Source organism: Cetorhinus maximus, chromosome 13, assembly GCF_964194155.1.
Source record: "Cetorhinus maximus chromosome 13, sCetMax3.hap1.1, whole genome shotgun sequence".
NCBI classification, from domain to species: Eukaryota; Metazoa; Chordata; class Chondrichthyes; order Lamniformes; family Cetorhinidae; genus Cetorhinus; species Cetorhinus maximus.
In genome coordinates, this window is record NC_135891.1 from 101,188,841 (window position 1) to 101,211,592 (window position 22,752).

Consider the following 22,752-nt stretch of genomic DNA (forward strand, 5'->3'; position numbering starts at 1 on the left):
TGACAGTACACGGGAGAGTCTGGAAAAGCTGCTACCTCCTGACACACTGACTAAGGCCCTTAAGTCCTTCGAGAAGAGTAAGACTCCTGGAAGTGACAGCTTACTGGCTGAGTTGTATTCGATTCTGTGGGACTGGATCGGCCCAGACCTGCTAGAAGTGTACGAGAGTATGCTCCAGGCCAGCAGCATGTCAGAATCCATGAGGACAGGCATTATCACCCTCATCTACAAGCAAAAGGCGGAAAGAGGGGAAATTAGAAATTGGCGACCAATTTCACTGTTGAATGTGGACTATAAGATTCTATCCAAGGTCATTGCCAATTGGGTCAAGTCTGCTCTGGAGTTGGTGATCCACCCTGACCAGACCTGCACTGTGCCAGGCAGGAAGGTCTCTGACAGCCTTGTGCAACTCAGGCATACGATTGTCTATGTGCAGGACAGGGGTGTGGACACCTGCCTCATCAGCCTGGACCAGGAGAAGGCCTTTGACAGAATATCGCACACCTACATGGTGGATGTGCTCTCCAAAATGGGGTTTGGGGAGGGAATCTGCAACTGGATCCAACTGCTCTACACTAACATCAGTAGCACAGTCTCAATCAATGGGTGGGAATCAGAAAGCTTTCCAATTAAATCTGGAGTCAGGCAGGGCTGCCCTCTCTCCCCTGTCCTGTTTGTGTGTTGCACAGAACACTTTTCTGAGTCCATCAGGAAGGATCCGGGCATAAGAGGAGTGACAATCCCAGGCAGTGGAGGCACTCAGGTCAAAGCCTCCCTGTACATGGACGATGTCGCCGTCTTCTGCTCGGATCCGCTGTCGGTGCTCAGACTGATCCACATCTGCAACCGGTTCGAACTGGCCTCGGGAGCCAAGGTAAATCGTGGGAAGAGTGAGGCTATGTTCTTTGGGATCTGGGCTGACCGATCCTTTGTCCCCTTCACCATCAGGGCTGATGGCCTGAAGGTGCTGGGGATATGGTTCGGAGGGACCGGGGCATGCGTTAGAAACTGGAAGGAGCGAGTGGCTATGGTGGAAAGAAAACTGGGCATGTGGGACCGACGCTCCCTCTCCATTTCGGGTACGAACCTGGTCATCAGGTGTGAGGCACTCTCGTTGTTGCTGTACGTGGCGCAGGCCTGGCCCATTCCTCACTCCTGCGAGATGGCGATCCCCCGAGTCATCTTTCGCTTTACGAAAATGGATCGTGTCCGCAGGGACACGATGTACAAGCCTCTAGATAAAGTGGGAGAAAACGTACCCAACATCGCCCTCATACTGATGGCCACCTTTGTGTGCGGCTGCATCAAGCTGTGTGTAGACCCTCGGTACACAAACACCAAGTGTCACTACGTGCTGAGGTTCTACCTGTCCCCGGTGTTGCGAAGGATGGGTCTGGCCATGCTACCGCGGAACGCTCCAAGTAGTTGGACCGTGCCATACCACCTGTCCCTCGTGGAAAAATTTATGCAGAGAAACACCTTTGACCACAAGTCCATCTGGCAGTGGTCAGCATGTAATGTCTTAGAGGCCCTGAGGGAAAAGGTGAGGGTGGATCCTGTGGGATGGTTCCCCGAGCAGACTGTCAAAGTCATTTGGCAGAATGCCTCATCGCCAGAACTTTCCAACAAGCACCAAGACGTAGCTTGGCTGGTGGTGAGAAAGGCCCTCCCCATCAGATCCTTCCAACACGCCAGGAGTCTCATCCCCTCCACATGTTGCCCTCGAGGTGGCTGTGGTGGGGACGAGACCGTTGTTCACCTCCTTTTGGAATGTGCCTTTGCAAAGAAGGTCTGGAGAGAGATGCAGTGGTTTCTGTCGCAGTTCATCCTGAGCAGTTCTGTGACACAGGACTCTGTGCTCTACGGGCTGTTCCCAGGGGCACAGACCGAGACAAACATCAACTGCAGCTGGAGGATCAACTCGGTGAAAGACACTCTTTGGTCTGCCTGAAATTTGTTGGTCTTCCAGTGAAAGAGTTGTCCCCGACTGAGTGTTGCAGACTGGCCCATTCCAAGGTCCAGGACTATGTGCTGAGGGACACACTAAAGCTTGGGGCAGCCGCCGCAAAGGTGCAATGTCTAAGTGCACCGAGGGGCTGGGAATTGTATAGACCCCTCGGGCTGTATGACTCGCAAATATTGTATGTAGTGAATACTAAATGTATCATTATTGTATTGAAGCACCTCAGAGTGCAACATGATGTATATTGATAACTCCAATACCATTGCACTGTCTGACTGACTGTAATGACCATATTGAAATGACTAATGTTCATTGATTATATTGAAGCACCTCGTGATCCATGTATAAAAGTTGAATATGATTGCACTTTTTGTGATGGCCATTTAAAATGTTTTGTAATGTTCCTTCAGATTTTCATGAATAAAGTATATTTTTCCAAAAAAAACCTTAAAATCAAAACAAACAAAATCCTTCAGAACTGAATAAAATTTGCCAGAAAGGCCACAAACTTATATAGATAAAGTTAGAAAATCATTTTAAATGGGCCAACAGACATTCATTAATTTTTAAGTTATTTATCATTGAACAAAACTATCACCAATTGATACATTCTGAGTTGTAGCAAGTAACCTTATTAGCCAAGATGCAACAACCAGGTGCTTGGTCTCAAATACACCACAGAGAAGCAAACCAGTGCTACCAAAGCCATGGAACGCCGTATAAAAGAATTATGATAACATTGATAAACGGTGACATAAAAACCTGCAGAAATTGATTTTACTTATATATAAAGTTGATTAAATGACACACCTTTCCTATTCAAAAATCAATTCGCGTTTTGGTTATTTAGCGTTAGAATCTTCATTCTAGACCTTCCCACCATTGCTACTAACTAGGTAAACTCTGTGGATGCTGCAAGTTTTCTTAGGATTTATTATTTACCAGTGGTAAGATTGCCTAATTTTAAAAAATCTCAAATTAACTAATGATATGCAAGAAATTTCTCCTTGTTTCTTTGATCCTATTGGAGGACTTTGTTCTATTTTGTTCTCTGGGCTCCCACGTGCCACACATTATTGGCTAGCTAAGAGGACATCAGCCGACCTCCTCTAAGGCTTCTGCCTGTGCACTGACAACACAATACTCAGAACAGAGTATTATTTTATGGTCCATTGTCCAAAGGAAATGCTAGTTACCTGGTTACCTGCACTTCCTTTCTTCTTGTTCTTGGTGGTGCACTGCACTATGAACTTTGTCCTTCAACTAGATTTCTCATTACAAAATATCACAACTAGGACACTTGCAATAGCAAATTATGGTATAATTTTTAATTGGGATCTCATCAGCGTGGGCGAGTGCAACAGAAACTGCATGATAGGAATGACCTCAGATAAAAATTGTTGAAATTATAAAATATAACAAATAGTCATATAGAAAACATCCAGGTGTTTCCTATTTTTACCCGGCTTTAGTTATGTTTCTTCTCAAAGTATAATCTGCATAGTCAAACAGATGACATCCTTCAGGAAGTCGAGTATAGCCACCAGCAAAGCGCAGGATGTAATTATAACTGAATCTTGATGCATTTAGAATAGCATGATTCAAGGAAGCTGCCATGCAAGCTCTCAGCATCAATGTACACAGCACCTTTAATTTAAAACTTTTTGTCCATGTTTAAATTTGAGTTAATCTCAATTTTTACTTTCCAGGTTCATCTTGGGAAAAAAGAGCTTTTTTTGTCCAACATTGGAAAGTTTTTGAGAGAAAAGGTGGCTTTTCAGCTGGATTCACTGAACGCCATGAAGTTTATTGCTCTTAATTATAACCCAATCTTTAATATAAAATTGAAAAATCTTAAGGGGTTTCATGCTCCCAGACTTTCACCACCCCAGCTCCAAGGAATACTTGTGCTACCATGTTGATGGAGATGGAGTGCTATGCGAGAGGAGTGTCTTCAATTATACATTTTTCTGCTTAACATCACAACTTATGTTTTTATTTAAATTCCCATGCTTTCCCATTAGGAGAGGTTTCTCAGGTGTTAACGCATTGGCTCAAGCATTTGACAACTTTAACACAGAAACCTTAACATTTCTCACTGACTAATCTCAATTGTAGAAGGACAAGGTGGGGTGGGCATGCAATGACTGTTGCTCTCTTTTGGCAACATTGACTTTGACAAGTTCATGGTCATGGTTTGTTTCCTATTGCAGAAGGTCCATGGCGTTCACCCCAAAGCAAATGCAACACATTATAAAGATAACAGGGTCAGGGTGGAACAGCACAAACATGGTCCAAGCAGTATGGTTCCCAGGCTAACTAACATACTTCCCTGGCCAACAATATTTGAGAGGATTTAAATTCACAATGGATCTTGCTCTAGCGAAAATTCTCTTTCTTTATCAACCACCCGGGCCCCAATGCTAAATCAGTGATGCCATTAATTTTTTTTCACCGCCTTCCCAGGGAGGTATTTCAAGGTGTTGGCATTTAGTAAGTCATGCATTTGGCAGCTTCTGTACTTTAGCTCCATTTCTCGCCTTTCTGTGGGTAAGGAAAGACTTGCAATCCGTTACAATCCTGTTATAGATGACTTCCCTGACACCCGTCCTACATTTGTGGGACTTGCCGCCAGCTGTTGTTGCTATGATACCGTTTCTAAATTTATAACTTGGCGGGGGTTGAGTTTGAAATCATTTCACAGCAAGTCCATCACTGTGACGTCAGGGGAAATTTGTTGAAACAACGGTGTGATGGCTACCTGCAGTGGGCGAGGAGCATGACAGTAAAGACAGCCGCCAGCAAATGACTCCATCCAGGCATGTTGCAGCAGGGGGACATTTCCAACAAGCGATACCGCTCGCTCTGGTCGGTGGATCTGATCAAAAGTCACGAAGCTTTGTTGAATGCAGCCAGGAGAGATGCTGCAATCTTGCTCAAGTCAATTGGAAACGCATCCAAGCAATGGATCAGCAGACCCTCCAACATCCTGCTGTTGTACTACCGCTGGAAATGGGCTGATGCTCTTAACGATATCGTCAATTTGTACCGGAGGTAGGTAGGTCTTTGGGCGTTCGCATCTGTCGCTTTCATGTGTTTTTCGAGACGTTTGCAAAATATGTTACACAATGGCGTGTCTCACTGTCAAAAGAGACACTAGGATGCATTCTAAAATCAAGGTTAGAGAGAGAGAGAAAAAATTAAAATTCGCCTGGACAATTGAGGCAGAGCTTCGGAGGGAGTTGACATTTGGAAATAGTGAAAGATGCTCTTCCTTGGATATGTGCAGTGGTTTCTTTACACAACTGCAGATGTGTGATCACAGTAATGTCCGGGATTTGTTCACTCTTGCATTTGTTAACACCAGTGTGTCGAAAAGTTTCTAATGCTCCATTTTTGGGTTTTTTTCCCCCACAAAAATTATTCGTTTTTTTTTGTTCTTTGACATGCATGCTCCTGTTCCGAGGAGACTGGTTTATTTAACACTACAAGAGTATCAAGGGGAGTGCTGCAAGTGATATATCTCCAAACCATTAAGAAAACTGTGGACTTCGTATCAGCGACGAATCTAAAATATTTAATGGGATTGGGGCTGTTAGCTCCCCAAGTCATGGAACCTTCTGATTGTAAATTAATTTAGTGCTCAAAATTGTGCTAATTGCAGAATGTCTGACAAATCACATAGAGTCTGGCGTACGATATTGAATGGGGTCAATACACACGTATGCGAGAGGTGACCTAGTTATTAGTAACTAACCAGGGGTTCGATCCGTAGCATTTGGTTGTTTACCATGAATGCAGCGCCAATGCTTTGTAACAGCCTAGTTAATCTAAGTAATTATCTGAACTTTGCAATTTTCCAGTGTGCATTGATGTGAGGTTTTATAGAATGGCTACTAATATTGTTCGTTGCTTAATACAGATGTTGGCGATTGCTATTGCCGCACGTGGAGTTGCAGCGGTCACATCTTTTCATGTTTCCTGTTCTGGGATATGTAGTTGACTGTTCCTATTCCGAGGAAGATCAATTTTACTCCAGGATAACGATAGAGAGGACAGACACACCGAGCTTCCATTTACTGTAATTGGCCTCTTTCTGCGCCGTAACTTTTCTATGGTTCTATGGGATTATTATGGGATATCAGGGTGGCGCAGGTTCAGGTGACGAATGTATTATAACTTTCCTGTGCTGATTTTCTTAGTGCGATGTATTTGACTCATTCTCGCAGCTTGTGACTGGCACAGGTGAGAGATATTTTTGATTCCCACCCTGATGTGTGGGAGAGTGGTGCAGAGCGGAGCTGCGCTCTAACAAATATGATTTGTTGCTTCCTTCTTCATCTATTGGATTATTCATTATCAAGTGCTCTAAATCTGCAACCCAGCTCCAGATAAATACGGAGGAAGAACAGGGGTTGAGTAGGTTGGGCCTGTACTCATTGGAGTTTAGAAGAATGAGAGGCGACCTTATTTCAATAGAAGATTGAATAGAAAATTACATATAAGATTCTTAGGGGGCTTGACAGGGTGGATGCTGAGAGGTTGTTTCCCCTTGTGGGAGAGTCTAGGACCAGAGGGCATAATCTCAGAGTAAGGGGTTGCCCATTTAAAACAGAGATGAGGAGGAATTTTTTCTCTCAGAGGGTAGTGAATCTGTGGAATTCTTTACCATAGAGGGCTGTAGAGGCTGGGTCGTTAAGTATATTCAAGGCTGGGATAGACAGATTTTTAATCAGTAAGGGAATCAAGGGTTATGGGGAAAAGGCAGGAAAGTGGAGTCGAGGACTATCAGATCAGCCATGATCTCATTGAATGGCGGAGCAGACTCGATGGGCCGAATGGCCGACTTCTGCTGTACGCCTCGTGGTCTTATGATCATTAATTGTGGGAATCAAACATATAGAGATTGCCATTGCCTGGCGCTTGTAAGAGCATAAAAGATAGGAGCAGGAGGAGGCCATTCAGCCCTTCAAGCCTGCTTTGCCATTCAATAACATCGTGGCTGATCACAGAATCATAAAAAGTTTACAGCACAGAAAGAGGCCACTTGGTCTAATGTGTCGGCACCGGTCGAAAAACAAGCCATCAAACCGAATCCCAGTTTCTGGCATTTGGTCCAAGGCCCAGCAGGTTACTTGAGGTGCACATCTCAATGCCAATGAGACACAAATGTTGGTTGTCACTTGTCAGCCCAAGCCTGGATGCTGCCTGGGTTCTGCTGTATGTTGACATGGACCCCAGGGTGACCAACTCTCACGGAGAAAATTAAGGGACAGCCCTGCCATGGGGGTCCCGAGCCGTGAGAGCCAGGGGGTGGGAGGTGTTGCTGGAGCTGTGGGGCTGGTGGGCTGCCAGACCAAAATTTAAAGGTCCCAATTACAGGACAAACAACGTCCCGGCATCATACAGGCCGGGACATGGGACTGTGGTCTCAACTCTAGGAAAATAAGGGACGATGGTCACCCTGACATGGACTGCTTTGTAAACTGAGGATTTTTGAATGCTGCAGAGTTGAAAGTAGAATTTAAAAGAAAATGGAAACCTGGGAGACTGAGGTAAGTACAACAAATGTTAGAAACAAAAAGTCAAAGTCACCGTGTGTAAAGAGAAATTGGTTCAGATGTTTACAGCTCTTTAGAACTGTTCTGAAGTAGGCTATTAACCTGTCTTGTTCTTATTTAACCAATCTTTCAGCATTTTCTATTTTTACTGCAGAGTTAACAGGCTTCTCCCAATGAGAGTAAAGCTGATAGAAAGTATTGCTCCAGAATAGTGGGTATGTTAAACATAGTTAACGTGTTTTTACCCAACTTGCTTTTCAAAAAAAGCTGGCTATAAATACCTGAGTAAATGATAGAAACGAGTACAGATATACCATGGATCACATCATCCCTGGAACATCCTTCAACATCCCAAGCTGGAACTGTCATCCATGGAAATAAACCACCAGGAGTTGATGAAGAAGGTTGAGTGATTTCAGGTTTTCATTCATTACATTTTGGGGTGGTAAAGATAAATCGGGCAGAGCTTTGAGATTAGATAAGTTTACAAGATAAATTTGAATATGGAAGGCCATCCTTTGCCCATGTAGAAAAAAATCTATGGACTCTCTTAAAGTACTGCAGCTTTTTGCTTTCACTACCCTTTAGTTATTGTTTACATGAAGCCAAAAATTCTGGGTAAGAGTGTTAAATGTTACTAGTTTGAATCTAGATCAGAACGGGTTAGGGGGAAATTTTTAAAAAAATTGCATTTACACAGCACCTTACAAAACATTTTTCAGCCAATGGAGTTCTTTTGAAGTGTAGTCACTATTTGTAATATAGGAAACATGACAGACAATATGCACGCAGCAAGCTCCCACAAACAGCAATGTGATAATGACCACAAGGTCTGTTTTTGTGATGTTGACTGAGGGATAAATAGCCAAGACACCAGGGACAACTCCCTTGCTCTTCTTCAAAATGGTGCCATGGGATCTTTTACATCCACCTGAGAGAGCAGACAGGGCCTCAGTTTATCGTCTCAGCTGAATGATGGCATCTCCATCAATGCAGCACTCCCTCGGTACCACACTGGAGTGTCAGCCTGAATCTTTGTGCTTGACTTTTATGGAGTGCATCTTGAGCCCACAACCTTCTGACCCTGAGGCAAGGGTGTCACCAACTGAGCCACAGCTGAGAGAGGTGAAGAATGGGAAAAATAAAGCAGAATAACCAGTTTCAGGAGAGTGGAGGATGGAGGTAAAGGACAGGGCAAACGAGTGAACAAGAGAAAGAAACAATAGAAGGGGAAAGGTGGGTATGACCTCTTTATATGATTGCTTATACTTTTGGTATATAGGATTTCATTTTTATTATACACTGAGCTTTCATTATTAGAATAACATTTGCTGAAAAAATAACAGTGTATGAACACTGCATGTTTTATTAATACAACACAAACAAAAATTTCTGGAGAAACTCAGCAGGTCTGACAGCATCTGTGGAGAGAAAGACAGAGTTAAAGTTTCGAGTCCCTATGACTCTTCTTCAGAACTGTAATATTTCGAGTTATACGGACTCGAAACATTAACTCTGTCTTTCTCTCCACAGATGCTGTCAGGCCTGCTGAGTTTTTCCAGCAGTTTTTGTTTTTGTTTCAGATTTCCAGCATCTGCAGTATTTTGCTTTTATCTTAATGTTTTATTAATATGTTAATTGCCCAGCAACTTGTGACAAGGAAGAGATACTTTATTGATTGCAAATCAGCAAACTTGCTGGCCAATTCACACTGCTCCATCGTTAGCTTCTTGGAGATGGCAACTCGCCTTTTACCTCTTGGGTTTCATGATGTTGTTGTTGCACATTAATTGGCCATTAAGCTCACCATAGAAAGTTGCCTCATAATTAACAGCATAAGCACCCATTAACTACATGATGATCGTTAATTGTTAATGAATGCCAATCAATGTCTCTGGCCTAGAAAGTGAACAATTAAAAATATGGAGTCTCATTCTTTCAGGTAGTTAATTATTGTGGGAGATTTTAAATGTCAAATTTTAATTTTCTTTTCTTACTTTTCCTTTCTGTTCCTTTTCTCTCTATCTTAATTCAGTCTTTCTTTTTGTCTCTTTATTTATCTTTGTCTACATGATCTGGCCTTGAGTACCCTAACCTTCCCAGTTTATTCCTCTGCTTATTTCTCAATGCTTAAATATGATTGGTTAAGGAGATACACTGTTGGTCCTCTCTTTCATTAAAGTCCCAGATGCCTTGTTGTCCTTGCTATGCTGTAATCAGTTTGTATTTCCAGCAACTTACAGCAGAACAATATTGAGCTGAAGGGTGCTGGATGGTCTAGCTAACCTAACACATTGTGAGAAACCCAATTCCACAAATTCTGTCCCATTTTGGATGGAGCTATTTATTATTGAGTAATTATATACAGCTCACTGAGTGATTTTGACATATATCCACCCATTAGCTCTTTAAGGTTTTTTTAGCTCTCCCTGTCTCTTTGAGAATATTTTGCTTTTATGTTTACGGTCTGCAGTCTTTTTATTTCCAGATTACACTTTTCCTCTCTTTTACTGCATTTCCGAAGGTTCCCACTGCTTCCCACTCACCTTTCTCCTACAGACATTTTAAAATCCATTTTCTTATCCATTTCATTTTGGATTACTTGGATGATCAATTTAGGATCTTGCTTGCTCAGTCTGCATTTCCTAATCGTAAGATCATAGAATGGTACAGTACAACAAGAGGTCATTGGACCATCTTACCTGTGCGGGCTTGTTGAAAAAGCGATCCAATTAGTTCCACTCCCCTGTTTTATCCCCAAAGCCATGCATTTTTACTCCTTGTCCCTTTTAAAAGTCATTATTGAATATTCCACCACCCTTTCAGGCAGTGCATTTCAGATCACAAGAAGTTGCTATGCAAAAAAATTCCTCATGTCATCTCTGCCTCTTTTTCCAACCACCTGGATATCTGTGTCCTGTGGCAAAAGGTCATTGTAACAGGAGCTTAAGATGCAAAGGGGGCTATAAAGCTGAAGGAAGTTTTCTTTTATTTGTTCATTGGATGCGAGTCGCTCTGGCAATGCCAGCATTTATTACCCATTCCTACTTGCCCTTAGGAAGATGGTGGTGAGCTGCCTTCTTCAGCCTCTGCAGTTAGTGTGGTGTAGATACATCCTCAGTGCTGTTAGGGAGGGAGTTCCATGAATTTGACCCAGTGGCATTGATGGAATGGCAATATATTTCCAAGTGAGAATGGTGTGTGACTTAGAGAGGAAGTGGCAGGAAGTGGTGTTCGCATGTTGCAAGAAATGTTAGAGTGGCTGTGGAAAGGATTTGGAACACAGGGTGAGGACTTTAAACTCTGTACCTTGTGGGATCAGGATCTAATCTAGGTTAGCTGGAAAAAGGGAGAGTTTGAAATAATGAATGGGGCTTAGTCTGAAAATGATTCATGTGGTAGAATGTTGAACATTATTGATTTAGGGTGTAGGATGGAAAATTGGCAAAGGAAGCATTGAAATAGCCAGTCCAGAAGAGGCAACAGAGTCGATAGTGATGGAGGGCCTGAGACATAGGTGGAAACGAGAGGCATTGCAAAGGTGGACAGAATGGACAGGATGTGAGGTTTCAAGTTCAGCTCTCAGCCCATAATGCCAGGGCTGTGCATGGTCCGGGTCAGAGAGGGGTGAAGTAACTGGCATGAGATTTACATTGTGAACAACAACAATGTCTTTGGTCCTGATGTAAACTACCATTAGCTGTAGAGGTAATGCAAAAATTGAGAATTACCCTGGAATGAGATTCCTATCTGACTCTATAATGTAACAAAGCTGAGAGATATGATACCCATTCAGGGAACCTCACTCACCCCTTATTCATGAGGCTGTACACTCCAGTGCTGTGTAAAGCTAGACCTTAAAGTGGAAACTGCCAACTGTGCTAGAACATTAAAATTTAACCTTCCCCAGCACATGTAGGGGGTGAACTGCCAGCCCCCTAGGTATTTTCTGGAAGGTGGGTGGGAGGAGAACCATAAAACGGTGAAGGAAGCCGGTTGGAGGGGAGGTTGGGGAGGGGTAGGGGGGAGCGGGGTGGGGGGGCGGGGGGGAAGTGCTTGTTGCCTTCTTGATGCCATGGCATTCTGTCTGCAATGGGGACTTAAGGGCCTCTGCCCACCACTGCTGGCATTTACCAGTGGCTGGTGGGTCTCCTGCCATGTGAAGGGACCACCCAATAAAGTCTGGTGGCCTCTCTATGGCTGGGGATCCTTCCTGGTCAGGCATTCTGTGCCCCCAGGAGGGACCCATGGTGGCAAAGGCTGTCCCCATGGAAACACCCCCCCACCCTCTCCGACTATACCCCGCATTACCCTTAGCTGGGGCTTTCCTGATTGGAGCCCGTGACCCTGGCTCCACTTACGTGTGGGGAGGTTGGCATCCATTTTTTAGAGCTGTAGTCCCAACAGTGGCCACCACTCCTGGTGGCACTGCTGAGAACGAAGAGCCGCTAGTCCTCCGATTGAATGGCAGCTCTTGGAGGTGGGATCCTATCTTTTAAAGGGATGGGAACCCCAGTGCCAGACAGTTAATTACCTGAAACAGCTGAGGCTGGGTTGCTCCTTACTCTACAGCCCATCTTCGAGACTCCCACCACTCTGACAAAATTCAGCCCTTAGAGTGTTTTATACCATCTGCAATATTATCTCATCTATTGGTTGCAGATGGAAGTGTGGTATAATGACATTCTTAAATATATCCAGCATTCTCTGAGTATTCTTCAATATAAAAATGGATCCAAGCTTACAAGGTAAGAGCTGACTCCCCAGTGCTTGTCAGGAAATCATTTGACCTATCATCCATTTCATTGAATCGTGTGACAAATTAAAATTGACTTTAAGAACGCTACAATGCATTGTAAATAATTGCATCAACCTATATATGCAACAAAGTAAATATTAAAGTAAGAGACACATTCAGGGAGATGGTATTTCCATTATTAAGTACTTTTTGCTTAGAACTAGCATTACTTACTAAAAATGGCAAAAGGTATTCAATTGAATGATTTTCATGATTAACAGGGAAAACAACAAAATAGTAATTGTTTACCCTCTTAACAAGTGATTTTTAAAAATATACTAAAGTAAGAAGTGAATACTCTGTAGTAAATCATATACAGCATTTACCTCTAGGTTTTGGAATGAATTCTACCAATCTTAATGCTATCAATTAATTTCTTCCATGTCAATATATGTGTGGCAGTTTGATTGACTATTTTCCCAAGGTATTGCAACTCCCAACTAGAATTAGCTTCATCTTATCTTTTGATCTTTTCTCTTGAGATTACTTGTTTACATTGTACATCAAAAATGTCGTGCTTTAGCTTCATCTGAAGGCACTATAAGCTTACCTTACAACAAAGTAATTCCAATTCTTGTTTAGGAATTCTTGAATGCTATTGTTCAAATTTTTCAATTTCTTGCCAGTTTACCTCTAGACAGCATCTTTTCTGCAAAGCCATTTTTGCATTGACTGTAATGCATTTATCTAAAGGATTATGATTTTAACAAATCAGGCTGAATTTTTTGACATTCATTGGGCCAGACAATAACACCCCCATTTCTTTCCTTGCCGATGAGCCCTGCCTCCATTTTATCCAACCACTTAAATGGGCGGGCACCTTTCTTATCTATTCAGGCTAATTCAATGTCCCCAAGGCAATGGCCTAGATACAATTCCTGTGTTGTAACATGAGCTTGGGAAGCTGACCATCTTACGTCATACTATTTGTTACTAACACAATGAACTGTTGTGGCTATTTCTTTTTCCATTTTTGATCCGTATCATATTTCAATAAAGCGTGTATTTCTTCACACTTCGATAGGATTAAACTGTTTTAGTTCACTGGAGTTACCATCCAAATGCTTTTTCAAACATTGCTCAGACCTCGCAGACATTTTGTGTGGTCACATCTTTATTTACCATCTGATACAGTTTGTTACAGCAACAATCAACCTGGCATGATTTAATACACGCATAAGGCTTTATTTCATTAAATCGCAAAACAAGATTTTGTTTGGCGTTATTATAAGGTAAGATTGTAATCTCTGAATGAAACAGGAACATGACATCCTGTAATGCCCAATGAAATCAATAGACCTTCACACTGTAAGGGAACCAAAGGATGTGGGGATCAAGCAGAAAAGTGGAGTTGAGGTCAAAGCTATGAGCTTATTGAATGGAGGAGCGGGCTCGTGAGGCCAAATGGCCTCTCCCTGTTCCTATTTCTGGTAAAAATAAGCAGTTTTGAGAGAACATATCAGAAGCTAATACGATAATAACTTCAGTTCTAAAATGCAATACAGTGGAAGATTGTGTAGCGCACAAAAGTTGCCACAACACAAATAATAATAGTATTAAATGGTAGAACTTAATCAAGGTCTCCAAGCTTCATTAAGTAAGGAAAAATTGATTCATCCACTGTGTCCACCTCTTTATAATAGAACAATTTTAAATAATTTGATCAAAAGTAAAGGATTACTATTTTCACACATTATATACCTTACTATTCTCAGACCCCTTCTGAAGTAAGGGTATAATTGTCTCATGTTTTACTTGCTTTTAGACAGAAGTAACTTACATTTATATAATGTCATTTGTGCCCTCAACCACATCCCAAAGTTCCTCGCAACCAAATTATTTTTTATTCTTTCATGGAACCGTGAACATCACTGGCTGGGCCAGCAATTGTTGCCAATCCCTAATTGCCCTTGAGAAGGTGGGGGTGAGCCACCTGCTTGAACTGTTGCAGTGCATCTGATGCAGGTACACCCACAGTGCTGTTAGGAGGGGAGTTCCAATATTTTGATCCAGACAGCATGGAAGGAACAGCAATACAGTTCCACGTCAGGATGGTGTGTGACTCAAGGGTGTTTTGCAGGTGGTGGTGTTCCCATGTATCTGCCGTCCTTCCCCTTATAGCTGAGCGTGTGGGTTTGGCGGGTTATTACTTTTGATTTGCATTCCAGTGGTTATGTAGGCAAATGTGGCAGTTGTTTTTCACACAGTAAGGTCCCACACACATCAATGGTATAACCAACCAGTTAATCTGTTTTCCTGGTGTGGGTTGAGAAATGAATTGCCCTGTTTTTCTTCCGTTTGTGCCATTGGTTTCATTCCATCCACCTGTAAACATTGGCCTGAACTTTCAGGATGGAGGGCCCTGCCAACTCCAGCAACCCCACCGCCCTGCCATTTGACAGTCTAACAAGCATTGACTGGCATAATGCATGACTTCTGCCCTCACTCGGGAGGAAGTCCCACCTTGGAAAGCTGCCAGCCAATAAAATTGGCCAGCAGCAGCCCAGACTCTCCAGGCACGGCAGTGCTGGCCAGAAGAGGCACTGCAGGGGGCTGCCTGGAACTCAATACCAGGACTCAGAGGACAGGTGAGTGGAAGGGGTCCCAGAGCGGGGAGGGTAGGCAACATCTGGGGGGGGTCACAAGGGGGCAATCGGGGTCTTGGGGGATAAGCTGGAGTGCTGGAGGTCACTGGGCCCTAAGGGCAGGGTGTCCCCAGTCAGAAGGGGCCTTCTGATGGACGTGTCCTCCCATCCTGCCCAAGATTGAACTCAGTTTATTTCTGGGTTTCACCCGCTGAGCTGTCATCCACCCGCCAGCCTAAAAATTGAGGCTGGGCGGGAAAAGGCCCTTAAGTGGTCACTAAGTGGCCATGTAAGGGCCTTAACTGGGGCAAGGGTGGGCTTCCTGTCTGAGGCTCTGCCCGTCCCTCCGTAAAATTGCTACCAGGTAGGGGCGGACGGGAACGCAGCAGGAATCACACCCCGCCCCCCAACCTCAAAACCTGCCGGGTGGGGAGTATACAATTCTGGCCCTTGATTGGCCTTTGTCTCACCTGAAAAATGGCAACACTAGCTAGACGCTATAGCTCAATGTTGCACGGAAGTGTCAGCTGTGATTATGGAAGAGCCTGATGACTGCCAGGGCACTAAATGAAACAACTTTCAGGCAGGTCTTTGAATGGGCACCCAGCATTCCTGCCCAAAACTTTGGGCAGGTGTGGGGTTGAAAACGCAAAGGAGGATCCTCCACTGGTTTTAGAATCAACTGCAGCTTTCCAGGAGAAACGTGTGAAATATGCATAGCAAGTCCTAGTCTCATTTGTCCAGGCCTTCAGAGGCCTAACCAGCCATCCTTAACAAAACCATTGAAAACTTCTCCCCAGAGAGTTTTAAAAAACTATTTGTGGCCCCTGAAGGAGCCGGACTGCTCTTCCAAGCCCCACGTGGATTTTTGCCGCCTGGTACCAGCCCATTCTCTGAAAAGCTGAAGCAAAATAAATAAAAGTTGCTGAAAGTGTACAGAAAGTCAGTCAGCATCTATGGAGAAAAATGAAGGGTCAACATTTTAGGAAATCCTTTTCTAGCTGAGGTTATGGGTCAGTGGGCCTTTTCCTGCCCATCATTTTCATATGATTGCATGACACCACTCAACTTTTTATTTTGACATGTCTAGTGGGCATATTGGCTGAAAATGTTGTTCAATCATCCATTTGAAAGTTCTCTCATGTAAATTAGCACTGTGAATAAAGGATATACAATGGCAGCTGAAAGAAGCAAAGTTATCATCACATCAATGAAATAGGATATAAATATTCCAACCATGCAGTTATTAATTTTTCTGAAATTGGAAGCCATTTTCTGTTATTGTATATAGATGGAATGGTACAGAATCTGCAGAAGCCACCAACAGCATCTCCACACTTCGACGAAACTGGAGCGGAAAAGTATACGAGCTCCATCGAAAAGGTGTTACTGATATTGAACTGAATTCTATTGAGCAGCAACATGTGAAGTTTATCTCTGAATTCATATATTTACAAAAAAAAAATCTACGACATGCAGCAGTCACCACTGAGGTAAGAAACTATCACCGTCAAAGCTATCTTTATTAAATTTGTTTGCAACATAAACATATTGCCACCTATAAATTCCAATTCTATTCACCATGTCTGACAACTGGAGCCAGCAAGGATTTAATTAATATCTATTCCTAACGTGCTGACTGCAGTAAAGACACCACGCTCTAGATTGGAGTTCAAGGTCTTAATCACAACATTCATTAATAATATTGCTGAATTTGGGATTGCAACAAAGGCACCTCACTACCAAGAACTTTGGAGTAGCTTCTCCATGGTTTTCTGTAGCTGGTCAGATGGTACTCCATTGTCATGCAGGTGTGGTTTGTGAACTCCTTCATAGATACAGTGTAGAATGCTTATAGTACATTTTCAAATGACTGCATGAACTACTGATGCTGAGCTACCAAGTTGCTTTTATTGACAAGCCCATCAAATGCAAACCCAAATGCTTAGGAGTGATTGGAGCCCTCAAGTTGTCTCTCCAACCAACAGGTTGTGGCTCTTTGAATTCTACCAGTTTTTTGCTTCTAAACCAACGCCTGTAACTCACTGACTGAGAAATGGCGCCTGGTGGGTAGGGAGTCTATTAACCTGAAGCATAAAGGCATCACAACTGTATGGAATAGGCCGGATGGACCAGCTGGTCTTTTCCTGTCCTCCAGTTTTCATATTTTATAATAATAAACTGAAGTCAGTTTATTTCGGAATACAGCAACTTGCAGTCAATGTGTGGTGAGATTTACTTTGAAGGATTTTGATGTCAGTAGCATAACTTTCTGAGTGAATTAATGTACTAGTTTCAATTATTCCAGGAAACAGATATATTTATGTTTAAGCTACCACTGGCGGAATGCATGATGTGGGTGTTGAGTCCGGATATTGAACTCTGCCACTTCCTCTTGTTGGAGACTTAAATATGAGCAGGATAAGTTCTAGAATGTTGGCTGTAATGCCCCTTGAAAAATTGAAACAACTACAATATTATACTGTGGTCCTACTTGTGAAATGTGACGGTGATTAAGGAAATAAAAAATGATAAACAAAGGATGATATTATCCACAGGCTTGAGAGACTTCTGCCCAAATTCCCTTCTATTACATACATACTTAGAATCTCCCCTCTCCAACCTGAGTCAAGATCATATCTTAAGTCACTCCCCCTCCAGTTTGTTTGTGTGTGCAGCCTTGTCGTGTCACATGCTGTTCCTGGTTCTATTCTTCTACCAATACCACTATATAACAAACCATTAGGAGGTACTCAAGAGCTGCATGATGTACATTCCTGGCTAATTCCTCTCACTCCCCAAGTGGTCATCCATCACTTTACACATTTGTTGAGATTGTGAACTTGCAATAACGAAATATTGTTCACTTTCTATAGCCCAAATTTAACTGGGGTCAAACGTCATGCTCTCCCAGTTTGCAACATGAAGCTGAGGTCATTTTAACTTCAAGGCCTTACTTCCTTATTTAAATAAGTTAGGCCCAACTCCTCTGCCAAACCTGGTATCATTGAGGACCTGGCAGATGGAAGCAGGCAAGTGTGGCAGGCAGCTGCTGCCAGGACCTGTGAAAACAGTCCCCAGCAATAAAGGTATAGCTAGGTGTGGGAGCTGGAGGAGGAGTGCCTGATGTAATTCCTGGGAAGAGGGAAGCCTGGGGTAGGGAAGACCCTAGGTATCCTTGAAGGGCCTGGAAAAGCCTTTTTTTTTTATTTAGCCTCTTCAGCCTGCTGCTTCTTGGCATCTGTAGTTGCTGGTGAGGTGAGCGCCAGGTACTGACATCAATGAAAGTGTGCTAAAATGACACTGAGGTCTGAAGCCATTCTCAGACCCTCAACTTTATCATTTCAGTTAGGCCTGCACCTTGCCTAGGATGAGGGCCTGAGACACTGTCTGAACTGCACCAATAGAAGTAGCTTCATGCTGCCATGATTTTAACCCCACACTGCCCCATTTTCCTCAGGGTGGTTAAAGTCAGGGCTATTGAACCAGTAGCCTTCAGCAGCTGGATAATTTTCTCCTTTTAAATGCTCAGACCGAGACTGAGTCACTTATTCCATTATATTATAAGAAGGTTCCCGTGCATCTGGTAAACTAGATCTCAGCAGAAAGAGAAGAATCCTTCGTACTGCAAATTACTGAAACTGAGGGTTTTATTTTCAGCAATCTAACAAACATAAAAACAGGAATGCAACAAACAATTTGCATCTTCCCTTCATTATTTACAACAGGAATTGATACATATGCATAACAAAGAAAGTCGGACTGTTGGGAGCTGTATTTCCAAATCCAATGCTGGTATGTTCATTTGTTTTATTTTCCTTAATAGCGCTATGTCTTTTCTTTAGATAAATGAAGAGGCATTGGGTTTCCCCAGAGGCATTAAACATAAAAAAGACTAACAAAAGTGCACCCCTGTTTAGAGGGGCACAACTGATAAAAAAAACTTAAACAGTAATATTAATTACTCTATCCATCAAACACTTACCAGTCACAGGCCTCAAACATACCGGTGAACATGTGCACTCTTGCTTAGGGGTCACCCAGGCCTGGACAAAGCCACAGAAGTGAGGCAAGCAAACTCAGTGACCATCCCCAAGGGCTGCATCAAACCAGACTAGCCATACGTTGTTCTGGTTGCGTTCAAATCACTGGTTTCTGCACCATTGCCTTGACTGCTGGCAGGTCTCCTTCTTTCAGTTTCTTCTGATGATTCTGACTCATGATGTAAATATGGGTCTGAAAGCAACCAGCAGCCTTCAGATATCTCGCCAAAGTGAACAGTGATCAGGTTTTCCAAATTGTGAGATAAGCATTAAGACCGACCAGAAGGTCACATGTGAACTTTGCTGCAGGAGTCAATAGAGAGAGAAGGGGGAGGGGATAGGGTTAGAAGTTGTGGGTTGGTAAAGAGGGATATGGAGAAAGTAGAGTGGAGAGGAGGGGGAGGTGGATAGAGGTGGGGGTTTGGAATGGGAAAGAAAGAGAGAAGAACTGGGGAAGGAGAATCAGGAAGGGGGAAGAAATGAGTGAGAACCATGAGGGTGAAGATCCAAGATGCTAAGCAGTAGAGAAAATCTGTTGATTATATGCTGTTCAATACGGGTTTGGGGAAGCTGGAGGCTGGTGACATAGGAATGAGGTAGCTAGTGCCTTTCAATTGGGAGCACCTGTAGAAAGAGCCAGCATGTTGCTCAGAAGTGTTGCATGCAAGGGGCTACCATGCTGCTCAGAAGGGAGGGCGTTCATGTCTAGCTGACAGCCAATTGAAGAAAAGAGAATTTCAGAAAAGTGGTACCTAGGAGTAGGCAATTTTGTTGAGATCAGGAGGAATTGCAATTCTAGGTCTTGTGTGAGTCTGACACTATCTGTCCAGTGGGTGAGGCAGGAGAATATGTTACTTAACAGTTGGGAGTTTACAAGTTGGGCCAGGAGTGGAGGAGAGTCCAATGTATGTGTTAGAGGGGAGGGTGTGTTGGAAAAGCTGAGGAAATGAGTGGTTGAATCAGGGCAAAGTAGCTACTTATAATCTATTATCTGTGCGTCATAGGGTGCAAGGAAGAATCAGCTATCAGGGTGGGGTGGATGGGGAGTTGAGAGAGCTGTAAGGCAATAAATTTTATGAAAATAAGTTACTCCTGGTTTTAAACACAACTTATTACCTTCTGGACTTACCTAAGCTCAATAGCTGCTAGCTATCACTAGGGAGTTTAGGTTACACTCTATCAACAATTGGTAGCCAGAGCCTGCAGACAAAAACAATGTTTTTTAACACACCATTAACAGTTATTATTTTAGCAGCTAGTGTTATGTGACTGAAAAGCCCTTTTATAACACCACTTCCAGGCATAACAGATTCCTGCAGTTAAATTTTACCACTTTTATAATGGGTTTAGCCATAGACAAGAGCCTTACGTGAGCATTTTCAATGCATGTTAAAATAGAATCTTGAACCTGCTCCACAATTTCAACAAATAATAGATACATGTCAAAAACATTCTTTCTTTTTTTCCCTTTTCAAGAGTCCTTATTCTGCGTATTTCCAGAATCACTGGTCTGTTTGGAAATGTTCTGCAAAGATGTTTTGGAGCTCTCTGAGGAACTATACAAGAACTCTGTCTATGTGCTGGAATCAAACGCAACAGTTCTGCCTGATCCTGACCAGGAATGGTGGAAAATAAATCTTCCAGATTGGATACAGTATGTCAGTAGGGTGTTGCCTGCATTAGAGGACACAATTATCAGCATTCGGAATATAACACATCAGTTTCTAGAATATTTTAAAACAACCTCTATTGCTTGTAGCCTGAAGAGCCATCCAGATGTGGGGTACTACATCAGCGACTACGGTTTCAAAGAGGCGTACCTGAAAAAAGTGTGGCGCCTGTAATAGATGTGCAAAAAGTTATATAAATAGGATAAATAATGTGTGCAAGAGCGTGAGATAAGGTTGAATGTAATTAAAAATGGGGAAAGAGAAATAAAAGACAGTCAGCCTTCTTTTCTTTCATCTCATCCCAAAAAAGGATCGAGGGAAAAGTGTGGAAGAGAATTAATATATCATCTTGGAAATTGAGCCAACACAATTAGTGGAGCTGAACTTTTATTAGTTGCCCTTCAAATTAAGTTAAAATACCAGGGTCCATATTTTCAAATGATCAAATTTATCAAGTTAGTTATTAAATCCATTAACTTGTCTGACACAAACTTTCGACCAATTGAATAATTTAACTTTATGTATGTTCATTTAAAAAAATTGTAGCCGTCTGCCTAGAACATTATTCATTAATAATTCTGATTTCCTTTATTCAAATGCTGTTTTGGATTTGGATGTGTAATTACAGCTTCTACAGGACATCTAAAATCACAAGATAATTCTGGTTATCAGATTGAAGGGTTAGAAGACAGATCTTACGTTATGGTCAATGATTCCCCGTTCAACCATATGTCATGACTGTACTACCAATGACATATCAAAATCTAGCTGAAGGTTGTTCAAAATATATGTGTCAGAGGATATGTAGCTTGTGTCACTCATGTTCATCAAAAATTATCTATAAATGATTGCATAATACCAGTACTCACTGACAACGTACATACTCACCAAATTCACGATGGTTTTACAAAATTGAATGTAGGATGATTTTCTTCCACTGTACTTCTGTGAAATACCTTATGGAATAATTGTATGTGATTCTTATGTACAAAGAAACTGTCAAGTGGAGCTATTGTGCATATATTGTTGCCTCAAAGTAAAACACAAAGTTAGATGTTGATTCATTAAATACTTATGTGTTAAAGTGTATTTAAAGTTTGTCTTTTAAGTCTTTGCCGTTTTCCTGAAATGGTTCATTTTAGAATGTGACATTAGCTAGCTCAATTAGTCTAGGTGAAGTTTTAATTACACAGCTTGGGACAACTTTACATAGGGCAGGATATTGAGGTCGGCGTGCGGGGGGGGGTGCGGGGCCTGCTCGCCGACACGTAAAATGAAGCGGGATGACAGCGGGCGGAACTCCTGATGTCACCCCACGTCATTTCAATTTTCAGGTTGGCGGGGGCGCAGCTGAATCAGCCGTGCGCCCACCGACCTGTCAATGGCCAATTGAAGCCATTTAAAAACTAATTGAACCAGTTAAAGGACCTGCCCGTCCAATCTTAAGGTTGGCGGGCAGGCCGGGAGCCCTGGCGGGCTTCATAAAAAGCATGAAAACCTCATCCACGGGCAGAATGAGGTTTCATGTAGGTTTTTAAAAATTTAATAAAAGTTTAATTAAAAGTGATGGACATGTCCCAACTCATGTGACAGTGTCACGTGAGGGGACATGTCAGGGAAATTTTATTTTTCTACATTTACCATTTTTAAATTTGGCACCGATCTCCCTGAGGCAGCGCTTAGCCTCAGGGACATGAGTGCACTCTTTTTCGCGCATGCGCAAAAGAGCACACTCCTGGCTGAGGGATTCCCCCACCCCCACCCGCACAGGGAGCGCATAGCACTTCCTGGCGGACATCACGCTGGGCTGGCCTTAATTTGCCCGCCCACGTAAAATGGCAGCACGCCCCCTATCGGGGGCACCAATTGGAGGCGCGCCTGCTCCTGAACATTCCCCCCCCCACAACGACAGGGGGGAAATTCTGCCCATGGTTTCTTGGCGATTTTAACAAGAACAGCAGATAACAAATTATTTCTATTTGCTCTGATACAATTATGTACCGCTTCCAAAAAATGTCTTTGATGTGGATTCTTTGCCTTAGTTTAAACAGGTGAATGGAAACAGGTTGAATGAAATATTGCATCGTAAAATTCATTTAGTTATTTAATGGCAATAATTATTTCACTTTGAT

At 42.7% G+C, this 22,752-nt stretch overlaps 1 protein-coding gene across 2 annotated transcripts; it reads left to right on the forward strand.

The window, feature by feature from the left end:
• The first annotated feature begins 4,524 nt into the window (after nucleotides 1–4,524).
• LOC144689239 (uncharacterized) lies at nucleotides 4,525–21,708 on the forward strand. 2 transcript variants are annotated; one of them, XM_078556339.1, is made up of 4 exons: nucleotides 4,525–5,017; nucleotides 16,199–16,400; nucleotides 18,636–18,702; nucleotides 20,427–21,708. In XM_078556339.1, exons 1-4 carry the CDS (start codon nucleotides 4,785–4,787, stop codon nucleotides 20,792–20,794), a joined length of 870 nt encoding a protein of 289 aa, XP_078412465.1. In that variant the 5' UTR covers nucleotides 4,525–4,784; the 3' UTR covers nucleotides 20,795–21,708. The 2 variants fall into 2 exon arrangements, with proteins under 2 accessions (XP_078412465.1, XP_078412466.1); XM_078556340.1 differs by having other exon boundaries at nucleotides 4,525–5,021; nucleotides 20,427–21,702.
• Nucleotides 21,709–22,752: the final 1,044 nt, after the last annotated feature.

Coding starts and splice junctions, on each gene's coding strand:
- LOC144689239 (XM_078556339.1), top strand. CDS start 4,785: ATGTTGCAGCAGGGGGACATTTCCAACAAGCGATACCGCTCGCTCTGG. Junction 5,018..16,198: donor ATCGTCAATTTGTACCGGAG/GTAGGTAGGTCT, acceptor TATTGTATATAG/ATGGAATGGTACAGAATCTG. Junction 18,703..20,426: donor TATTTCCAAATCCAATGCTG/GTATGTTCATTT, acceptor TCCCTTTTCAAG/AGTCCTTATTCTGCGTATTT.